Source organism: Erpetoichthys calabaricus, chromosome 10, assembly GCF_900747795.2.
Source record: "Erpetoichthys calabaricus chromosome 10, fErpCal1.3, whole genome shotgun sequence".
Taxonomy (NCBI): domain Eukaryota; kingdom Metazoa; phylum Chordata; class Cladistia; order Polypteriformes; family Polypteridae; genus Erpetoichthys; species Erpetoichthys calabaricus.
Genome location: NC_041403.2, coordinates 872,281 through 895,382, shown reverse-complemented (window position 1 = coordinate 895,382; position 23,102 = coordinate 872,281). Strand labels below are relative to the sequence as shown.

General features: G+C 50.3%; 1 protein-coding gene across 1 annotated transcript; it reads left to right on the top strand.

Moving 5' to 3' along the window:
• The first annotated feature begins 3,008 nt into the window (after positions 1-3,008).
• LOC127529341 (fizzy-related protein homolog) lies at positions 3,009-14,071 on the top strand. The gene is made up of 14 exons (XM_051932486.1): positions 3,009-3,156; positions 6,105-6,281; positions 6,522-6,623; positions 6,748-6,811; positions 6,901-7,028; positions 9,841-9,923; positions 9,999-10,182; positions 10,263-10,328; positions 10,404-10,506; positions 10,603-10,787; positions 10,868-11,101; positions 12,040-12,144; positions 12,233-12,325; positions 13,577-14,071. Exons 2-14 carry the CDS (start codon positions 6,207-6,209, stop codon positions 13,616-13,618), a joined length of 1,464 nt encoding a protein of 487 aa, XP_051788446.1. The 5' UTR covers positions 3,009-3,156; positions 6,105-6,206; the 3' UTR covers positions 13,619-14,071.
• The last annotated feature ends 9,031 nt before the right edge of the window (positions 14,072-23,102 follow it).

Below are 23,102 nucleotides of genomic sequence, written 5' to 3'. Positions count from 1 at the left end.
ATATTCAGAACAGCGCTGCCAGGATCCTGATGAGGGTGCGAAAGTATGATCACATCACCCCAATCCTGAAAACCCTTCACTGGCTCCCTGTTTCATTCAGAATAGAGTACAAGGTCTCCCTTCTTACCCATCAGTGCATTTATGGACATGCCCCTCTTTATCTACAGGAACTCCTTACCCCTTTTAACTCCTTACGTTCCCTCCGCTGTGTACACACTGACACTCTTCAAGTCCCCAGAACTAAGCTCAGCAGCATGGGTGACAGGGCGTTTTCATCGGTGGCGCCGAGGCTGTGGAGCGCCCTCCCTGATTACCTGAGAGCCCCACAGTCGACTGAGGCCTTTAAGCGAAACCTAAAAACTCATCTTTTTAGAAAGTCATTTTGTTAAAGTATTTTATAGATTCTTCTGTTTTTTTTATTTATTATTCTATTTTTACTCTGTAGCACTTTGGGATTGCTAAAATATAAAGTGCAATATAAATAAAATTTATTATTATTATTATTATTATTATTATTATTATTAGATACTAACCAGAGCAGTCATCGTAAAGAAGGACCAGAGCAGTTTGGTGTAAATGCTCACATACCACCAACGAGTGCTCAGGGTCAGTCGAGGGAGGCCTTCTCAGAGCCCACTAGGCCTCCGTTTATGGCCTGAAGACGATGACCCATTTGGAGAGAAGCCCCTCGCGCTGTGCTCGTAACACCGGACCTTCTTGTCAGCGTCCTTCCAGACTGAGAAAACCAAAAGCTCTCTGCTGCAGGGTTTGCATATTTCTGTCCTCAGATTTGTATTCTGACAATTCTTTTCTTTTTTGCTGATACCTAACAGCGTTAGATTAGTATTACCATTTAGCTTTATATCCATAATGATTATATTCTGAATGAACTTAATAACCCCAGAAGGTCAGTCAGTCATTGTCCTAACACATGGTAACTGGGGTCTACTGGAGCCAATCCCAGCCAGCACAGGGTGCAAGGCAGGAACAAACCCTGGGCAGGGCGCCAGCCCACCACAGGGCACACACACACACACACCAAGGACAATTTAGGATCACCAGTGCACTTACCCTGCATGTCTTTGGACTGTGGGAGGAAAGCCACGCAGACACGGGGAGAACATCAAACTCCACGCAGGGAGGACCCGGGAAGCAAACCCAGACGGGTCTCCTTACTGTGAGGCAGCAGTGCTACCACTGTGCCACCGTGCCACCCAGCCCAGAAGGTATGGGATCAAATACGATTGCATTTTCTTTAATTGATATTGGAAGTCTATATTTATCTAAAATATCTGAATTAATAAGTAAATGGCTGTTATTGTGAAATGCTTGTGTTACCACTAAGATATCATTTTTAAACCAGATGCTGAAGAAAACTGTTTTATTTGTATGTCTAATTTTTTTAATGTCCCAAATTAAACATCACTGAGGGGAGAAATTGCGTTTGTGTGCAATCAACCAGGAAAGCAAGGCTGGGCTGCGGAGCTTAAATCTGCCGTTTATGGACATCAAAATAAGGAGACAGTCCATGCCATCTTGTTTCGAAGAGCCATCATTCATTTATCTTTTGATCGGATGTAGCTCTGACTCCATGTTTTTATGTTAATTATTGGAGATTTCCCAATCAAACACATTCAATGCCCTTTGACTCCATGACGTTCAGGTCGTTTTTTTTTCAAGTAATGAGACTTTTTCCATTATATTTTTTTTATTTTACATTTTCCCATTAACTGTGTAAAACAATCTTGACAGCCCCTCTTCTTGCACTCAGAGATAAATGAGCCCACATTTAACCGAGCCTCACATCTTTTTTGAATGTTATCGCCTCGAGGCAGATCTTTCAGATCGATCCTTGCATACTTTAACCTCAAAACAAGATGTGCGATGTCTCACCACGTGTTCGTATTAAACCATCAGGCTCACACTTTCCAATATGCTCCGTCAAGTCAGCAGGCAGTGACCACTGTAAAGTCTGGCTGTGCTCGTCCGGGGTGGACACCTGCCTTGTGTCCAGTGCTGCCGGAATGGGCTCAGGACCCTGCGCACACATTGCCATACGTCACCCCTTGAAGGCGCCCTGCCAGCTACAAGGCACCAGAATGGGGGTCGGGGGGGTCCCTGCTGAACGGTAGTAGTGAGACGTTCTTTCCGCCACCGGCTACGAGTCTGTTTGAAGGCCCCGGCTCGCCGGCTCACCGCACGGACTTCACGAGAACGTCTAACCGTCGAAAGGGGCGGCGCATTATGCTAATTGTCCTATTTTGCATAACATTGAAGTTTTTTTTAATTTAGAATTAAAAAGTTTAGAAACAACAGTAATTTGTTCATTTGGCATAACATCAGGGGGATCTTTTCACTTTTACAATAAAAGAGGTTAGAAACAATCAGTGTGAAATATATTAAGAGACTGCAGTTCAATAACAGTAGAAGTTACAATTTGAATAAAGTATTAACAGCACAGATCACTGTAACGAACACTGAAACCAGGTGAAATAGGTCATGATGGGCATGGACAGTGGAATTGCTTTTCTTATTTTTAAGAAGTTTAAGAGAATCAGTGAAAGGCTGACATTTAATGATTCTTGGATGAAATTTCACATTCACAAATGTCATTTCAGTCCATCTTTATTTGAGCTTCAAACGCGGATGGCGGAATTCGCTGAAGAAAAGCCGATGAGCAGCATCCCACCTCAGCCCAGGCCGCCATTCACCGAAGAGGACCGTCGTCTTGTTTGGGCCACGCCCCCTCCTCCGCCCCGCCCACCGCTTCCCAGCGCCACGTCATGCCTGCACGCCAGTGACGTCGACATCGCTCGGCCCCGCCCCTCTGCGCTTGGGATGCCGCTAGCCTGGACAGAGCCGGCGGGTACCGAGAGCGTCCCCGAGAATTCCACCGTCCCGCTGTGCAGTAGCACCGAGCAATCCACAGTCCGAGGAGTCCGCGGCGGAGCACCCCCGGCGAAGGAGACACGTCGGCCCGCCCGCCCTGCAGCGGCGTTTCTCGTCTTCACGGATCCGCAAGCAGAGAGAGGAGGGCTGAATCCAGGCAGCGGACAGGCCGAGGCGCGCAGGGCCGAGTGGAGCCGCGGCTGTCATGACAACGGCGCGCGGGTGGCACAGTGTCTAGGAAACCGAGCGGCGACGTGTGACGAGCAGGTGAGGCAGCCCCGGGGCCGAGTGGGGAAGTGTGACGCTAGGGCTGCAGCGCTGGGGAGTGACGGGTGACCGACGCGTTTTACCGAAGAAGCACCGTGCAGGGGGACCGGCGGAGCAGACTGACGTGCCGAAGGGTAACCAGATTATGCGCTGAGTGCTAGGAGATGAGAAGATGACTGAGGACAGCACTGACCCCCCCATTCAGGACTGACTGACTGACCGACTGACCAGTCCTCCCAGTTTGGATTAACTGAGGTGAGCCGGGCATTGAATTGAACTGAAGACCTGAGGGTCCCCAGTGCCGTGGATTGAAAGGACCCTCCGGCAGCAGGAAGGCTGTGGACTGACCTCGGTCCATCTTACCCAACGCTGGGTCCACATAATCAGTGGGACGGCTTTCAAGCCTGTGTATGGCTTGGCCTCATAAGGACCACCTGAGGGGCTGGTCGGGGTGCACATTCTGCACTAGCCAATGGTAGCCGTCAGGTACCTGAATTTGGCCAGGTTGTCCTGGTAAAGCCCAGAATAAAAAGTCAAATACGACTTGCTACTTACAATTAAGTAAAAGTAAGTTTGTGGAAATCCCGCTGTTGTGTTGGGGGCAAAAAGTGAATCAGAAATGAGGGACAACATACTGAAGTGGAGGGCAGCTTTGGAAATGAGAAAGAAATGCTGAAGAGACCAAGACGATGGAAGAAGCAGGGGCCTCACCGTGCGGTGTGTTTGGTAGAAGGAACGCGATCCACTGCCGAATCTGTCAGAAGTGGGGTGCGAAGAGATGTGGGGTGCAAAGGGAGGGTAGCCGGCAGGAGACCAGTTAAGAAGAGCACAAGTGGAGTTTTAGATATCGGCAGTGGGGCTATTTTGGAGAAAGTAGGAGCGTCGTGTTCCTGAGGTGGCCGCTTGAGCGCAGGCACAGCAGTGATAGCCGCAGCTGTCTGCCATTGTCACCTGCAGAGGAGCCAAGCTGGCATTGAAGGGTGAAGTTGTGGGTGCTGAGTGAGGAGTGAAGGCAGCGAGATGGACAGAAGTGACTTGAGAACAATTAGATGGTTGAAGAGGTGGCGCAGTGGTAGTGCTGCTGCTTTGCAGAAAGGAGATTGTGGGTTCGCTTCCCAGGTCCTCCCTGTGTGGAGAGCGCTTTGAGTAGTGAGGAAAGCGCTATATAAATGTAAAGAATTATTATTAAGTGTCATGGGATGAGAGGAGTGTGAATGGCACGTAAGGAGAAAGACTTGGTGTGGAGGTGGGCATGTGGAGTGAAAGGTAGAGAAGAACTGACTGAAGAGGAGGAAATGTGATTGTGTGATACATACAGAAAGGAGAAAGATTTGAGGGTGCAGCTAGCTAACCAGGGTGAACCAGGATAACGACCATGAAACCAGTGATGATGATGATGATGATGACCTTATTATGAAGAGTGCATTAGTTTTGCAGTTGAGTCCCTCAGAGGAGGTCCAGTTCCATGACCTCGGGGTCGATCTCTGCTCCTTGCAGATGATGTGATCCTGTGTGCCTCATCAAGAGGATCAGCACCCCCAAGTTTGAGGTCCTGGTTTTCAGCTGGTAAAGGGTGGAATGCCCCATGCAGGTTGGGGAGGTGGTCTCCCTCAAGTAGAGGAGTCTAAGTTTCTCGGTGGTCTTGTTTATGAGTGGAGAGATTGACAGGCAGGTGGATCAGAGTGGCGTCTGCAGTGATGTGGACGCTGGACTGGTCAGTCGTGGTGAAGAGTGAGCGAGAGAGAGAGCTGAGCCAAAAGGCAGAGCTCTTCATTTACCGGTCACCCTACCTTCCTGTCCTCACCTGTGGCCACAAGCTTTGGGTAGTGACCAGAAGAAGTAGGTCCTGGACACGAGCGGCACAGATGAGCTTCTATCACGGGGCGTCTGACTGAGCGTTACAGACGAGGTGAGGAGCTCAGACGTTCAGGAGAAACTCAAGGTAGAGCCGCTGATCCTGCACATCTAAAGGAGCCATTTGAGGTTGTTCTGCCATCTGATTGGGCGCCTCCCTAGCGAGGAGGAGACCCCTGGGCAGAGCCTGAGAGATTGTATCTGGAAATGCTTAGGTATCTGCAGAGGAGGTGTTGGGAATAAAGGGTGGCTGGGCATCTTTGTGTAGTCGGCTACCCCCATCATCCCGAGTGGATAAGCGGTAAGAAAAAGAAAAGGATTTATGGATGGCTGGCTGGTCGGCCTCAGAGCTCAGATGGATGCTGAATTCATGTACTGTGGAAGTTTTCGGAGTTTGTGATGTCGGACCTTCCCACTTTGTTCTTTTCGTGTACGTGTTATCTGGTCGCTATTTTGGGAGATGGCCGCTGATCTACTGCTCAACACTCAAAATAAAAACAGAGGAGTTCTGTGTGGTTGTCATGAAGTGAAGTTGGAAAGGAGACAAATGAAGTGTCTGAGCACCAAGTGGCCACCACACAATGCAGTGACGTTGGAGATCCGCGTTACTTTATGAGTTCATAAGTTGGAGGGGTGTTCACGTTGGAAGCCCACATGACACGTGAAGTATCCAGACGCCCGAGGCTGTAGATGGCTCTCCACCATTTGACTTGCATTTTTCACTCTCGTGATCGTTGAGACCCCCTGTTTAGTTATTTATTTTTTTGGGGTATTTGGTTCACTGTTTCTAACACATCCAAACTAACAGTAACACAACACTTGGGTGGACCGGGCGAGCGATGGCAGAACGTTATTGGGGTAGCTGCAGCACGTCGGAGCAGTCGACTGGCCATCTGTGGTTACCAACTCCAGCACGTCAGGGTGACCACCTCCAGTTCAGGTTAATGAGTGGTGGGCCCAGTCCTGGAGCAGCGACTGACGGACTGACTGGGACGGTGGTGGACTGCAGCGTAGGCCGCCACGTAAAGTCACCTCATGGCTGACTGTCACACTAAACAGCCTCTTTTTCTTTTTCGTTGTATTGCATATGGAAGGATCAAAATCAGGAGAGAGGAAGAGAGGTGTCACCTGCGGACGACTTCTGACCTGCGTACCCACCAGCCAGCTCTCCTGCTGCTCCCGCTCTTCTGGCAGCCATGGATAAGGACTATGAGAAGCGGCTCCTTCGACAAATTAACTTCCACAACGTGTCCAACAACGTCCTGCTGCCGGTGAGTCCCCTCGCTTGTGTCAGGGGCCCAGCTGGTCAGAGCAGAGCAGAGCTGCATGACCTGAGAGGGTGACAAAGCCACAAGATGAGACCAGTCAGAGCTGCCACTGCCCACCTTCACTTGAAGGGGCGGCAATTCCTGGGTGAAGCTGCCTGCTCACGTGAGAGTGCAGACCCTGGACGGGGACACCATCACATGTCGGCTCTTCAAACTCACGCGCTTCCCTTTTGGTTTTTCTAGTCGGCATCTCTAAATTCGCCGGTCAGCCTTCAGAAGACCGGGGATCGTTTTATTCCCGCCAGAGCTGGTTCCAACTGGAGCATCAACTTCCACACGATAAACGTAAGTGCGGTGCAGAGGTGAGCTTTTCACTTGAGCGGCCATATTGTTGAGCCTCGCCTCAGTGTGTCTGATAAGAGCTTTGCATTCTGGGATGGACTTTCTTTCTTTCTTTACTGGTCTGCAGGAGAATGGCAAGTCCCCCAATCACAGCAAGAGGTCTAAGGACACCAGTGCAGACAATGGCAAAGGTGGGACGCATTCAGCTGTGTTGGGTGGAGGTGACGCAGGTGCCTCAGATGGCGGTGGGTGATGAGCTGAATCTTCCTTCCTGTTTCAGATGGCATGGCCTACGCTGCTCTTTTGAAGAATGAGCTTCTCGGGGCCGGAATCGAGAAAGTCACTGACCCCCAGACAGAGGACCGCCGCTTCCAGGTGCCCATGCAGGAGCGCCGCAACTTGTTTCGGGTGAGTTTCCATTTGTGCCTGACTGTGTCCAAGTCGGCGATACAGAGCGACTCGAGGACCATGACACAGCACGGGCTCGTGTGACATCATCAGGTCATAGTGTGTGTGTGTGTGTTAACATGGCTCTGTCCCCGGAAAGTGAGACCACCATGTAGGTGTCACCCCACACTTGTGCTGAGGAATCACCCGAGTCTGATAAGTACACGTCCACTGACAGACGGCGACACTGCGTGTGGTTTGTTCAGTGCATCGAGTGCCACGTGGCACAGCATTGTCACCAAGGTCCACCACTGGAGGGTCAGTACATACCTTTTTGATCTGGAGACTTGTATTCAGCAGGGGGCGCTTGTTCTCCCTAGGATGTGTTTCTTGATGCAGAGCCAATGCCAACCATTTTGTACCCGTGGTGGAAAATAATTACGAGAGAGAGATGGTACAAAAAGAGATATACAGTACGTGTTTAACTTGCTTTAAAAGATAACATTCACGTCCAGAACATAATGCGTAATCCTGTATCCATACATAATCAGGCCGGAGAGAAGGCTGACACTCAGATGTCCCATCCAGCAGCTAGGAATGTTGGTGGCACAGTGAGCCGCTTGTGACGTGGTGCTGCTCCTCGTCGTTCTAAACACTCGCAGAATTACATATTCATAGAACTCTTGTCAGACTACCAGAAGAACTGGCTGCTTATTAACACCTTCACCGACTCGCATTGGTCAAGCAGACCTCGGCACCTTTTAAAATAACCTGCTTGTGTGCCCGTCGCCCTTCCAGCTGTCATTTGTCCGTCTCCTTGGCAGTCTCTCTCTTAGCTCAATTGCAAATGTTGCTACAAGGCTCAGTTGTTTGAGGTTCATTTCTCGTGACCTCGTCGTACAGTCCAATCTTGTGGAGAGCCGGTGAGTATGCTGGCCAGGGGACTTCGTCACACGTCCTCTAGAGCATCTTGGGCTGGTGTCTCTCCTGTCATGCTGACGTCGGTAGAGCTCGTCAACATCTCCTCCGTAAACTCCAGATGTGAGTGACCACTGTGAGGTGCACCGTGGGCCGTGCTTCTTCTTGCAGTCATATATATGCGGCGGACGTGGCCACTCGGCAGGTCTCAGCCGGACACAGACATACGACCGTCACTCATTACGAGACACAATCTGCTTTCATCACTAAAGACGACACACATCTCCCTCCGTTCAGCCTATTTGAGGGTCCACTGCAGGCCTGTTTGTCCGTAACAATGAGTTAGACGCAGCAGGGCCACGGAGAACATGTGACCAGAGTCTTCCTCCACAGACGATGACTACATGTGGTGTGAGTGGGCACTTTGGTGCAGCAGTGACTGCCACAGCCACCCTTCTGATGCACCAGTCTTGACATTCATCCTACATTACCCTTTTCTTCACCACCAGTGAGCTACGGACACCTCGGATCCAATTTGTCCCACAATTTGACAGAATGACCGTCCTGCTTGCTGAAGGTCCACTGTGTGAACTGCCTGAAACTCAGTTAATTGCAAACAGTAAATGGTGCACCGCGATGCCAGACCAGGTGTCAGGAACACTTGACAAAGTACTGGGCAACACGTGGTAGGTAGCGCAAACAAACAGGAGTGACACTTATTGTCAGCAGTGGTGTGACTCCGGCCATTCTCTGGATCACCACAAGGTGCTCCACTGCCCCCAGGACTTTGATCACAACACAGTCTGCCCTCCGTCTTTACCACAATGGATTACGGTCTTCCTAGCTGGGCTCCTTCTGTGTGATCTTTCTTAACCTTTGACTAACGTGCAGGCGTTGACCACAGTCGTTTGTGACAATACCCTGGCAAAGCTTGTATCTAAAACTGTCTAAGGAGACTTGGGGTCCTTTAAAGAAGATGACAAGCTGCTTAGGATGTTCAGCCAGTCCGTAGTGGCCAGTGCACTGTTCTGTAGCACCTGATGCCTGAATAAGCCAATGAGGACGGCCATCTGCATTACAGGACTGACCCTGGATTCACCGGAGAGGGTGGCACAAAAGACGATTGGGGTGAAATTCCATCGTGGTGAGCTAGGGGGCGCTACTGGGGCTCTCCAGTCATCAGACTGCAGAAAGCCTCGTCCTGTCATGTCATCTTCATCCTAACCAATTAGAATATACACACTGACTTAGGGAATGAGAGTCTTAAGGATCTGCGGTGGGTTGGCACCCTGCCCAGGATTGGTTCCTGCTTTGTGTCCTGTGTTGGCTGGGATTGACTCCAGCAGACCCCAGTGACCCTGTGTTCGGATTCAGTGGGTTGGAAAATGGATGGATGGATGGAGTCTTAAGGATACCAAATGTTAAATGTGCACTCAGAATATTGGCTGTACGGGCTATCTATCTATTATTTAGTGCCTTCCACTATCTATCTATCTATCAGTGCCTTTCATATCTATCTTATCCTGCCGACTACGCTATCTATCTATTATATAGTGCCTTTCACTCTATCTGATAGAGATACGGAAAGGAACTATCAGATAGAGTGAAAGGCACTATATAATAGCGTAGTCGGCAGGATTAGATAGATGTGAAAGGCACTATATAATAGATAATGTGAAAGGTTCTATCTATCATATTATATAGTGCCTTTCATATCTTTGTTTATCTCGCTGTATTCTTTCCCTCTCTCTATTCACCAAGTATCCAGCTACCTCCTTAGTGATGGCGCTTGGTGGGATTTCTCCTCCAGTAATTCTGAGAATTCTGCCCGCCTTTGGTTTCCTTTGCACCCTACCACAGGGGCTGACATGTGACTTCTTGGGTGTCCCTAACTTCCTCTTTGTTCTCCCCGCAGTACGCAGTGAGCAGCAAGAAGGTCCTGAGTGACGGTGGCAACGAGATCTCCCCGTACTCGCTTTCTCCCCTGAGTAATAAGAGGTAGGCGCCCCCGGTGGCCGTCCCACCCCACATGACCACACGCCGTCCATCACTGACATCTTTTCCCCCTTTTAGTCACAAGCTGCTACGCTCGCCGAGGAAGCCCACAAGGAAGATCTCCAAGATCCCCTTCAAGGTTCTGGACGCCCCGGAGCTGCAGGACGACTTCTACTTGAACCTGGTCGACTGGTCCGCCTCCAACGTGCTGAGTGTGGGACTGGGGGCCTGCGTGTACCTGTGGAGCGCGTGTACCAGCCAGGTGGGGGAGCTTAGGGGGGAAACGAGAAGGGTGAGTGAGGCCGTGCCGTATGCCAGTGTCTGACGCGTCTCGCCCTGCAGGTGACTCGACTATGTGACCTGTCGGCCGATGGGGACTCGGTGACTTCGGTGTGCTGGAGTGAAAGGGTGAGTAGAGTCACTGAGCTGTGTGGCCGACTGTTGGCGCAGCGACTCATTTAATCTCTCGGTTTGGCTTTACAGGGCAACTTGGTGGCTGTTGGCACTCATAAGGGCTTTGTGCAGATCTGGGACTCGGCAGCTGGCAAGAAATTGACCTGCCTGGACGGCCACTCGGCTCGAGTCGGTGAGACTCGTCACTTTACTGTCCGTCGTGGCGTCACTGCCCTCTCTTCCTCCTGCCGCCCTGTTAACGCCCCCACCCCCCACTTGTCCACCTCAGGGGCTCTGGCCTGGAACGCGGAGCAGCTGTCCTCCGGAAGCCGGGATCGTCTCATCCTGCAACGGGATGTGCGCAGCCCACCGGTGCAGAGCGAGCGCCGACTGCAGGGTCATCGGCAGGAAGTGTGCGGCCTCAAGTGGTCGCCAGACCACCAGCACCTGGCGTCTGGGGGCAACGACAACAAGGTGCTATGTCTGTGTCCAGTGATGGCGCGCCACGGCTCATGGGAGGTATGACGGTGCTCAGCTTTGCGCTCCTCTTGCAGCTCTTTGTGTGGAACAACTCGAGTCTGAGCCCAGTGCAGCAGTACACGGAGCACCTGGCGGCCGTCAAAGCCATCGCCTGGTCACCTCACCAGCACGGTCTGCTGGCCTCGGGCGGGGGGACCGCTGACCGCTGCATCCGCTTCTGGAACACGCTGACCTGCCAGCCCTTGCAGTGCGTCGACACGGGTTCACAGGTGTGCAACCTGGCCTGGTCCAAGCATGCCAACGAGCTGGTGAGTGTCTGTGCCGCTTGCATCGGGTTTATAACTTGGGGAGTCATCACGCGGTGGCGTAGTTCGACATGCCCGCCGATTTCTAGTCGTGTAAAATGATGAGCTCAGGCGACGAGATCTGCAGATGTCCCCCCCAGCTAGAAGTCATGCAGGGTGACGTCAGCTCGGATGAGGGGGTCAGTGCCACAGTGCAACTCGGAGAACTTGAGTAGCCCGACTAGATAGATAGATACTTTATTAATCCCAATGGGAAATTCACATTCTCCAGCAGCAGCATACTGATACAATAAATAATATTAAATTAAAGAATGATAATAATGCAGGTGAAAAACAGACAATAACTTTGTATAATGTTAAATGTTAACGTTTACTAGTAGCTCCGAGTTTGTGGGGGGGGGGGGTTCATTTGCATTTTCCGATTCGGATTCACTGTCTGTGTGATGTCATCAAGTCCTGGTAGATGCTGTCTGCAGATGTTTGGTGCGTTGTCAATGACAACAAGGAGGCCTTTGAGAAACGGCATCAATTACAAGTGTGCAGTCGTCCGAAGGGGGCGTTCCCATGTGTGGGTGGGGCTAAACAGTTAGCTCCACCCCCAATCGTGTGTGTATTAAGTGACCCGCCTGGCGGGTGAGGTGATGCCAACAGGAAGAAGTTGCGTGTTGTGCTGCGTTTGCTCGGCTGCAGCGACTTTGCCAGTTGAAGAGTCGGACTGATTTGAGCAGCACAGAGCTGACGAGGGTCTCATGGGCGAGAGGCGCGTCTCCGTTAGCGAAATGAATCGTTTATATCTGGAAACCATCAGAATATTTCACTTCTGTCTGGACATGGATGTCGGACCACTCCGAGCTCCCACTCCCCATTAAACCACTGCACTACTTTACCACGCTCTTCATTTTTGAACCCACGCCGACCCCCCGGCGCTCTCTCGTCTACAGGTCAGCACTCACGGCTACTCGCAGAATCAGATCCTGGTCTGGAAGTACCCGTCGCTTACGCAGGTCGCCAAGCTCACTGGACATTCCTACAGAGTTCTCTACCTGGTAAGTGTGTGCCATGATGGGTCAGGGTGGCAGTCCAGTTGTCACTCCTGTGGTGACGCCTCACCTGTCTCGGCTTGTCATCCTGTAGGCCATCTCACCCGACGGAGAAGCAATCGTAACCGGAGCTGGAGACGAGACCCTCCGCTTCTGGAACGTCTTCAGTAAGACGCGTTCCACCAAGGTAAGACTCAAAGAGCCCCCCACGGTGAAGGGTCCCAATGACATTCCACAGCCACCGTCACTGTGTGAAGCTGAAGTATTGGCAGGCAGTTTGTTGAGTACAGAAGAAGGGGCAACACAAAAAGGTGGGCATTAGAAGTTCAGATGAGGGTGGGCTTGTTGTGATTGGCTTAACCCCCAAGACCAGCCATGTTCAGTGCGAACGTCTGCAGGGCTCCATCTGCTGAAATGCATTGCGTGGACTATGTGCATTTTTCACTTCAACACATGGCACACTGCAACAGTTGGCATTGCTGCACAGCCGATTCTGTCAAATACAACCAACTAACACTTGAACTTAATAAAGGAAAACCACTTAGGAGTTAAGGAAGAGGGATGGTGCCCCTCAGGTCAGTTTAGTGTCCAGTCGTCCGTAATGGAGAAACTGTCTGAACAGATGAATAGTAAATTCTGTTAACAGCTGCAGAGAGGACACACTGGTCTCCCAGGACTTGCGTTTGAGACCCTCGTAAGTAAGAGTTAGAAAGAAGATGTTGAGGAGTTTGTTGTTAATTGGCTGAAATTCCACGGTTGGGCATATGGAGCATTAATGTGTGTGCTGCACCATCTGTTGGAATGCATTTTGTGATGTATGTACTAATGGCATAGACTGCATTTTGTATTCCAACAGATGGCACAGCACAAATATTAGCGCTGCTGTGGAGATTCCAGCAGACAGACAAATGCCAGAGGGAGCTCACTACGGGACATTTCGGTGATCTGCCGCCAGGGGCAGATTATTTAAATAAGCAAGTTTAAATCAGAAATGGCTGCAAAGAAGTCTTTCTAGCCCCTCAGGACCAGAGCTGGAGACCCCACTTATCAGCCAATGAGCTCCAGTGGGATCACTAAGTGTGCTATCAGGCTGTTTATGTGTCCTATCATTTTTTTCAATTTAAATTTTCCTTTATTAATTTATAGTGTCAGTAGCGCCATCTGTTGGAATGAAAAATGCAGTGTGCTTTAACCATGCAAGAGTTTTGCCTTAAAATGGGTGTGTTGAGAATGACCCGATGGGTGGCTGGGACGCAGGTGACATTGAGGTATTGTGTTTGGTGTTCGCCCCGTGCTGCCCCCAATGCCACTATCTTGGGGGTGGTTGTGACTTAATGCCGTGCTGACCCTTGGGGCCTAACTGTTGTTGATCTTGATGATGATGATGATGATTACGTTGTGGCAGGCCTGCATTCAGATTTTATTTCCTGTGTTTTAGGAATCCAAATCCGTTCTGAACCTGTTCACCAGAATCCGGTAGTCGCTGGACGAGGCGACGAATTGGCAGCTGTGGTCACCTCATCGTGTCTCTTTAGTCCCCTGCCACTTGAGGAGGAATGCGGGTGAACGTCTCCTCGTGGCCGAGCGTGCAGACAAGATGGCGTCATCCTGGATATTTGAGTCGACCTCAGGGCTGAGCAGCAGTGGGCGTCAGAGTAAGGAGGAAGAGCTCGGCCATGGCCACGTCCCAAATGGTGTCCTTGTCACCTGCTCTGTGGGGTGCTCCTCTATTGGCCCTGTGGCACCCCTAGCTGAAGCCTTGGCACATTTCTTAGGTGGCCAACACTGGCATCTGCCATCCCAGTTGGATACCCTGCTGATAGGGGGTGGACATGGAGATGTCCAGCACATGTCCATCTGCCACTTCTCACATAAGCCAGACACACGCTGAGGGCATATTGAACAGATATAGACAGGTGCTGGCAAGATTGGCACATGGTACCCATGCCATGCAGCAATTCTATCTTGCCCTGGGCCAGCTGACAGAGGCCTGCTTGGCATGGGTGCCATGATATTGTGTGATTGAGGGGGGCCTGTGTCAGCTAAGACTTGCAGTCTGTGTGCTTGTAGCTGCCCGTTACAGTGTACACCTCAGCTGGTGACAGTGCCCTCGGTAAAGGCACTATATACTTTCTGATTAGAATAACAAAGACCTGTAACCTAATACCGGGTTACCAGCAGCATGAAGGTGCATGCCACTGCAGGGTGCCCGTAATCGGGTGGGTCACGTGGCACATTAAACAGTTTAAATTAGCGAATGAACACCACTCGTTGACCTGCCCCCTCCATTTTATTGGCTCACTTTTCTTCCAGCACCCCCTACTGGATACCTGAATGGAAGTCCGCCTTCCACTCAATGGGGACCTGTGGGAGGTGCAGATGAAGGACTCTGTGACACCAGTGAAGGGCCCAGGCTTCCTGTCAGCCACTCCACTCCTCCTCGGGCTCCATAACTGCACTATAAACGGGCCGAGCCCCGAGCGCTCAGTACATGTGCCATTTGGGACGTGGCGGCCCACCTGTCCAGTCAGTGACATGCCAGCTCCTTCTTTCACTCCTCACTGCTGCCCACTCCAGGGTCTCCAAGTGATGCTCCAGATGGCTCACTGAGTGTCGTCTCCTGAGGCTTCTGACCCCACTGACTGCCAGCACCTCCTAGTGACCTGTCCCTCAAGAGCTGACGTCATCACATTGTGACTGTTAAAGAATGGCAGGGCAGGATTTGTGACAGGAGTGTCCAAATGGAGGTGGCCAAAGGATTGTCCAGCTAATGGAGGTGTGGTAGGACGGGGTGGCGTCCTGTGACGTGGCGCACCGGGCTCTTCCACCTCTCTCTGTATAAAGTGTACATAAATACAGTAATTTAAATAAACGGCCTGCCAAGTGTCTGTGCGTCTCCTCCATGCCGCCTGTCCACTCTGAGAGGAGTCCAGCCATGGAGCAGCTACAGACGGTGAGCATGATGGGCATGACAGGTGAGTGAATGGCAGGAGTCATCAAGGACAGGATCGCACGGCCGGAAGCGGGGCCCAAAATCCTGCGGGTTAATTACACTGCAGTGCATTTGAGGGTGAGCCGTGTAACGCTGGCACCCTTTTATCGTGTCACACCTACTGTGCGATTCGTGAAATGTGTGTGCCAGTGTCACGAAGTCGTAGCGTTATTTTAACTCCCGCCCATGGACGGCGTGACGTGTTCACTCAGCGGCTGATCGGAGTGGGCGGCGTTTCGAGTCAAGACGAATCAAATGGCCAATCAGCGTCAAAGGGTAAGGGTAGGGGCAGCAGCAGTTGGGGTGCGAGGGGTCCCAACTGTAGACGTTTCTGACGGCAAGCCCAAGTTTTGTTAGTGTTGGGCAACAAATCAAAATGGAGAAAAGTATCAAGTTGTTTAAAGCTGGTGCTGTGCTTGCCTTCAGTTCTTCTGAAGATGGTCCTGACCGACACGTCGAGATGTTCCACAGTAGCCACTCCACTCTTCTCCACCTGTGGCTATTCGCACTACATGTTTAGGGTAACGTCCCTAATTGTTGTGGACGCCCCGATTGTTGATTGACAGAATTGAATGCAGCAGCTCTTCGGGAAGGTCCCTCTGAGGCAGCCGTTTCTACTCCATCGGCCTTCGGGAGAGAATAGAGGAGATGGACCCCCTGTAAGGAGTTCGATTACCAAGTTTGTGTGCCAGAAACGCGCGAGCGATACACTCGGCAATGGTTGTGTGGTCACGTGATTTTTGGCAGCTTTCTTGCGCGACTCTACCGTCAAATGAGTCAGGGGCGGGGCTTCGTTCTTTTAGCCAATGGGAGTAGTGCATTCGAACCATCCCATCACGAGGCACGCCTCCAAGCGGGAATGCGCACAGTTTACTTCTGGACTCGGCTCTTTGGAAGAGTTTGGAGTTTTTCTGCCGGTGATGCACCCGGTAATCGTTTCTGTGGCCCTCCTCGTGCTGCCATGCGAGGTTCCACCTCAACAAATGGCATTACATTGTAAGGAAAACATGAAGAATTATTGTAAACGTTTTTTAAAGGGTGCAGGAGGTGCCTCTCTTTGCAGGTAATGAAGTCGCCGTGCCTGTTCAGTATTTGACAGCGGAATGTGATTATTGTATTTTATCGCTGTGCGTAGCAAATGTTGTGCATACACCGTCGAGCCAAACGTGTTCTCGTTACAACAGCTATATTCTTTCCGATTCCGTTCCAAAACGAGAAGGGTCTAACTGCATCCGCTGCACACCGCCTGGGGCCTTTTGTTTGAGGCGCCCCGAGTCACGTTTCACCAGTTAGAGTGACGCGCAGTTCCATTAAATGTTGGTGTGTGTGTTTAATTTGCCCCGCCGTGGACTGGCACTCCGTCAAGAGGGGTATCCTGCCTTGTGCCAGTGGTGCTGTGACAGGCCCCGTCACCTGATGGTGTTATATTCAAATACAGAGAGGGAAAGGAGTATTTGATTTGCGTAATGGAGAGAGACAGAATATCAACCAAAAAATCACGGAAAAGTTATAAATTGATTTGTGTCTCTCCATTAAAACGAAACTGTGAGACGGCTCATCTCTTTGTACAGTAAGTCAGTAAACTTACACATTCAGTTTACTTCATTCCCCCCCACTGTAAGTAGCTTGAACGTAACGCCTCGATGAAGGACATTTTATTTTACACATTCACGTTTAAAAATGCAGCTTCTTCAAGGCCACTGACTGTTTTGTCAAATACTCTTCAGTACTCCGAATGCCAACGTCAAAAGGCAGATAAGCGCACAGCCGCCACCCCTGTTGAAATTACTGTGAATTACTAATAATTGTTTGTAATCTTTTTTATTTTTTTCTTTCCAAATGCAGTGATGTTGATCACAAAAGGCACCCCCCGTGTAAACTGGTGGACCACGTCGCTCAAACATTCACACAACTGGCGTAAGGTTCATGAAGGCTAAGCGAGCCGCAGAAAGTGCCAGAGGACATGGTGCCCGGTCTCCACTGCTGTGTTGGCACGCTGACCTTCTTTATAATAGAGTTACAGTTTAATATACATATAGTATAGTAATAAATGAACTGTCAATATAACGCGTGACACTAGAGGGTGCTGTCGCTCTGCTAACCTGACAGACAGACAGACGTCTCTGCCACAATAAGCTTCTTTAATTCTTTTCTTTTTTGGAAGCTGCTCTGAAGCCCCACAGCCACAATAAACAGGTCATTCTAAATAGACAATAAATAGAATTACAATACCAAACGCACTTCTCTCCTCCGCACCCCCCAACTCCGGCTCGCTTGCTGCGTTCCCAACAGTCCTTTATATGATCCGTGACACGGAAGTGCTTCCGTTCTTCCTCTCATGTGACAGATGGAGGGCTTCAGTTTTCTTCAGCCCGGAAGTACTTCAGGGCGTCCATCCCCATGACTCGGGGGTACTTCTGGACTCGACGGAAAGTGAAAACCTTCCCTGCAGCGTTTCTTGGCAGTACTCATGGTACCCAGCAGGCCTGTGAAGCTGAACTCCAGATCCCAGGGTACTGTGCAGGAATCTGGGGCACCACTATGCTGCAGGGAAATCGCCATCTTGTGTCCTGGGGGAGGCCGTGTGCCAAATTAGCTGCCTTCACCCACATGAATGACTAACATCATTTTCAATACGTTTCCCCTCCAGTTTCACGGAGTTCCCTTTTCAAGCAAACAGCTCTAAGCACATTTTGCGATTTTGAATTAAGTTTTAGGCCTCATTTCACACACACACTCAAGTCGACATGTTTACGGCGCACCGCCACCTTCACACAAATTCAACAGTCCAGTGTGACAGGTGTCACCTCCTCATATGGTGCTGTCCACTTGAGTGTGGGCCTTGGTGCCTTTAAACATGGCATGATAGTTGGCGCAGCTGGGTACGCCGGCTCTTCTGTCTCCTAAACGGCTGTTCTCCTGTGCGTTTCCTTCACTGCCCTTTAACGGGTCTTATAAGAATGACGTGAAGAGCAAAACACAATGAGGTGTCGGCCATCTTGGGCAAACAAGTCAATTGTTCAAACAAATTGGGTTCTGGCTAAAACAATATGAAGACAATTGGGCATGAGGGTGTCAATAGACTGGCAACTCTGACTGAGCCCACATTACATGGCTGATGGGTCCTCCCATGTGGTTCACAAAACACACACATGGATACTGAATACATAAGAGCAGAAACAGGGAGAGAGAGCGCAAGCGAGTACAGCGCGTCATTACTGAACTTCTTACATTTCTTACAATGGCTGCCTGTCATTATACAATACAGTTTGTAGCTCAAAATCACCCAAGGAGTGCCATAATGGGCTTTAACAGGCCCTGCCTTCTGACAGCCTAAACTCTGTTAAGAAGAAAAGGAAAAACTCCTAAAAACAAAAATGGAGGAAACCTCGGGAAGGGCAATTCAAAGAGAAGACCCCCTTCTAGGTAGGCTGGGTGTCAAAAAAAAGGGGGGACAATACAACACACAGAACAGAAGGAGTGAGAAGAGTGTGTGTGTGTGTGTGTGTGTGTGTGGGGGATTGCCAAGGTCTTTATTATCCCGTATGCCTTCCTAAGTAAGCAGATGTTGTGTTCTAAACAGAAGGCAGCAGCCATATTGTGTTGCCTTCACCCCACTCTGCTGAGCGAGTGCCACCATGGCAGGATGTGCCAAGCCAGCGAGGATTGACTTCACTGTGCCCCCATGCAAGTGCAGGAGAGTAAAACCAGAAATGCCAACTGCCCTCAGGTTTGTGAGGAAGTCGATGTTCTGTGAGCCCTCTCGACAGTTGGTGCCATGTGTTGGAGCCACTTCAGTTCATCAATAACAAATCTCAAGCTGCTGACCCTGGTGGTCCGTCTGCTGCCTGCTCAGATCTCTGGCCAGCTCTGTGGGTTGCTTGTCAGATGGCTGTCCTGGTAAACGTCGTCTCTGTAAGCTGCAGAGCAGGGGGCTCAGTGCACAGCCTTGCGGGGGTCCTCTGTTGAGGGTCAACATGGAGGCTGTGACGCTGGGCCATACTGAAACGCAGCCGAGTTTTCACGATTTCAGGTCTTACACGGCACACCGTGATCGGGTGATGAACGAGGGGTGCGCCTGAAAAAATGTCACCTCACTTTAGGTTAGATGATTCTTGTCACATAATCCGCATTTCTAAAATCCCAAAATATGCATGGAGTACATAATGAAACTGGAGGGGAAATGCACTGAAAATGATGTCATTAATATTTTACTTATTACACGGCCTAACTCCATTTTAATTAATGGTTTACATAAAACGCTGTTTTATTATTTTATTTTGGATCACTTTGTCGCAGTTCTGCACCTTTCTTCTTATTTTTAGGTGAATCGACAGCATTCCTAGGTCTAAACAGTCAATGTCATTAATAAGGTTGGATTTTTAAACATTAATGTAAAATGTCCTTCATCGAGTCGTTATCTGCGCGCCGCTTACTTGAATGTAACAGTGTCGGGTGACGGGGCCTGTCACAGCACCACTGGCACAAGGCAGGACCCTCCCCTTGACGGAGTGCCAGTCCGCGGCGGGGCAAATTAAACACACACACCAACATTTAATAGAAGTGCGCGTCACTCTAACCGGTTACGTGAATCGGGGCGACTCAAACAAAAGGCTCCACGCGGTGTGCTGCGGCGTCATAGCCGAATTTACAAGAATTTAGCTGTCGTAACGAGAACACGTTTGGCTCGACGGTGTATCCACAACATTCGCTACACACATCGATAAAATACAATAATCACATTCCGCTCTCAAATACTAAACGGGCACGGCGACTTCATTACCTGCAAAGAGAGGCACCTCCTGCACTCTTTAAAAACGTTTCCAATAATTCTTCATGTGGTGCTCGACGAGTTAATGCCGTTTGCTGAGGTGGAACCTCGCTTGGCAGCACGAGGAGGGCCGCAGAATCGATTACCGGGTGCATCACCGACGGAAAACTGAGAGAAAAACTCCGAACTCTTCCAAAGAGCCGTGTCCGGAAGTAAACTGAGCGCGCTCGCGATTGGCTGCTTAGCAAGAACTACTCCCATTGGCTAAAAGAACGAAGTCCCGCTCTTGTCTCGCGCGCAAGAACGCCGCCAAAAACCACGTGACCGCAAAAACCTCTTGTCTAGTGTGACGCTCGCGTTTGTAAAATGCCACTCGCGCTGGCAGACTGCGTGTTCCTGGCCGACGGTCTCGTGGCGGTAATCGAACTCCGTGCAGTCCACTCGGAGCGGCCGCTGAGTGAAACGCAGTTCGCCTGCTTTGCTTTTCGTGACGATACGCAGATCTGTGGCCACCAACTCAAATGTAAATCGCTTTAGTGCTGCAGGATAAACGGCGCCGCGGTGACAACCGACCGACCGGCTGATGTGTTTTGAATTACAACACAATAAAAACGGCCCATGACACACAAGTGACCTTCCGCAATCACTGAACAGTCATCCACCATTATCCAACCCGCCATCCTAACTAGAGGGTCACGGAGGTCTGCTGGAGCCAATCAAAGCCAACACAGGGCGCAAGGCAGGAACATCGCAGGACACACACCACACCACGCAGGTGTGTGTTCTTAGCAGGTTGGAGGCCCCGGATGGGGGGTCCGGAGGGGGCGGAGCGCCCCCTGGAGCTCAGGAAGGTGTTCTAATAAAACGTCCAGAAAAGTCCTTAGATGACCAGTAGGCCTACATGTACGCTTGTGTGTATGCAGAGTGGTAAAATATTGATTTTGTTCTGGATCTGGTAAAGGCCGGTAATATATAATATTATTATATATATTATATTATATATAATATCTAGGCATGCATGGAGCTGGACAGTTTGACATCTGTGGCAGAGCGACGGGCGCTGAGCAGACTCCTGTCAATCATAGAGAATCCACTGAACAGGATCATCTCCAGACAGAGGAGCAGCTTCAGCGACAGACTGCTGTCACCGTCCTGCTCCACTGACAGACTGAGGAGATCGCTCCTCCATCACACTATGCGACTCTGCAATTCCACCCGGGGGGGTAAACGTTAACATTATTCAAAGTTATTGTCTGTCTGTTTTTACCTGCATTATTATCACTCTTTAATATTGTTATCTGTATGCTGCTGCTGGAGTATGAGAATTTCCCCTTGGGATTAATAAAGTATCTATCTATCTATCTATAGGGATATTTCATGATTTTATGGGGATCTCTATGAATGAATCCGAAACGAATCTCTAAAATTCACGTTTTCTATAGTGCATTTGGCAGTTACAACGGCGTGACAATATTATTAGGGATTCAGGTGAAGATTGCAATATGAATAATAAATGACCATTGTTAATAAGACTAAGATGCACTGAATTGAATTTCCTGGGACTGGCACAGACAGCTGCAGTGCCAGGGGCCCCAGGCCCACAGCCCGACAACAAAAAAAATAAATAAATAATTGTAAGTCGGGGCCGGGCCAGGGGCTCCCCTCACAGTCAGGGCCCCCCACGGATGTGTAGGTCGCGTATACCTAAGAACGTCTCTACACTAAGCTCACACTAGGGACAATTTAGAATCGCCAATACACCTAACCTGCATGCCTTTGGACTGTGGGAAGTGAACCCGGGTCTACTGAATGCAAGGCACTGCGCCACCGTGCCACCCCTGAACAATCATTTGCATGTTAAAAATAGCAGCGGCCCCCTCACTGCCCCCTGCTGGTCAGCACTCTGATGAGGCTCCTCGCACCATCACCCTCTGCCAATTCTGTGCCCATCTGCACTCCACACCCTGACCTGCCACTTCTTTTAGTTTGATGCCCACCCTCTCATGTGGCACCTTATCAAATGCTTTCTGAAGGTCCAGATCAGTAATCTCATCTGCTGCACTCTGGTGGTCTCCTTTTGTTGCTCCCTCATTGAATTCCAGCCTGTTAGTCAAACACGACCTCCCTCGTCTGAGCCCACGCCGACTGTCCTGTCCTTGCCAGGTGTTGCTCCATCTTCTTCTTAATAATTCCTCCCATTAATTTTTCTGTGATGTTTCATGTTAAGCTCACTGGCCTGTAGTTGCTCTGATCGGCCCGGTCACCCTTTTTATATAACGGGATGATATTTGTCATTTCCCAGTGACCATCTGCACTCGCTGGCCTCTCCCAGAACGCTGGAGTGAATATTCTCTGGTCCTGGTGATCTGTTTGATTTCAGCTTATTTAATCTGAGCAGCTCTTCTCTTTTCGCTCTAATTTTCCTTCTTCCTTAGTAGTCCCCGTTACTCTTGAAGGACATCATCTTCTACTCTCACCTAACGCTGACAACAATCCAAGTTTTGCGCCTTTGCCATTTCGCTGTCTGATGTTTCATTTCACCCTCATTTCCTTTCTGCCCTTAGCGCTTCTGCTGCTCTTCTTTCACAAATGCAGACCCTCTTCACTCGTCTCTCTCTCTCCTCAGACCCCGAGGTTGTGGGTTCAAATCCCCCCCACTGACACCATCATGTGACCCTGAGCAAGTCCCTTCCCTAATCAATGCTGTAAGAGTCCTGTGGATTTGGACTATTCCTCCTTCTCTTTTCTCTCATAAGCCCCCCAGTTAGCGGCCCACCTTGACTTCTTTCCCCCTTTATTCATTAGGATGTAAACTCCATTTGCTGGATGATCTGCCTGTTAGTGTGGAAGTCACCGTGTGGGCGGGTCTTGTGATGTCACAGCCAAAGGGCCACCTCCCACCCATGCCAATTGCTGGCCACGCCCATCTCCAAAGCCTTCATTGGAGTTTGGGGACAGGCCTCGGTGGAGCCTGGGGCTGGAGTTTGGAGAGGAGGCCTCAGCAGCCTGCGCCCACCCCACCCTTAACAGGGCAGACCATCACGCGGCTTCATTTGTGAACACTGACGTCGACACCAGGGGGCAAAGCTGACAAGCAGGGGGGATCTCGGCCCCTGAGAACCTCCCAGGCAGTCCGCCCTAAAAGCCTGTTGGCGGTTAACCCCCCCCCCCCCCCCCCAGATCATCATCACAGCTACACAT

What these genes read in the sequence shown, in the direction of transcription:
- LOC127529341 (XM_051932486.1), top strand. Translation starts at nt 6,207, where the DNA reads ATGGATAAGGACTATGAGAAGCGGCTCCTTCGACAAATTAACTTCCAC. An exon ending in CGGCCACTCGGCTCGAGTCG is followed by an intron (nt 10,507 to 10,602) that starts GTGAGACTCGTC and finishes TGTCCACCTCAG; the next exon opens with GGGCTCTGGCCTGGAACGCG. An exon ending in CCTACAGAGTTCTCTACCTG is followed by an intron (nt 12,145 to 12,232) that starts GTAAGTGTGTGC and finishes GTCATCCTGTAG; the next exon opens with GCCATCTCACCCGACGGAGA.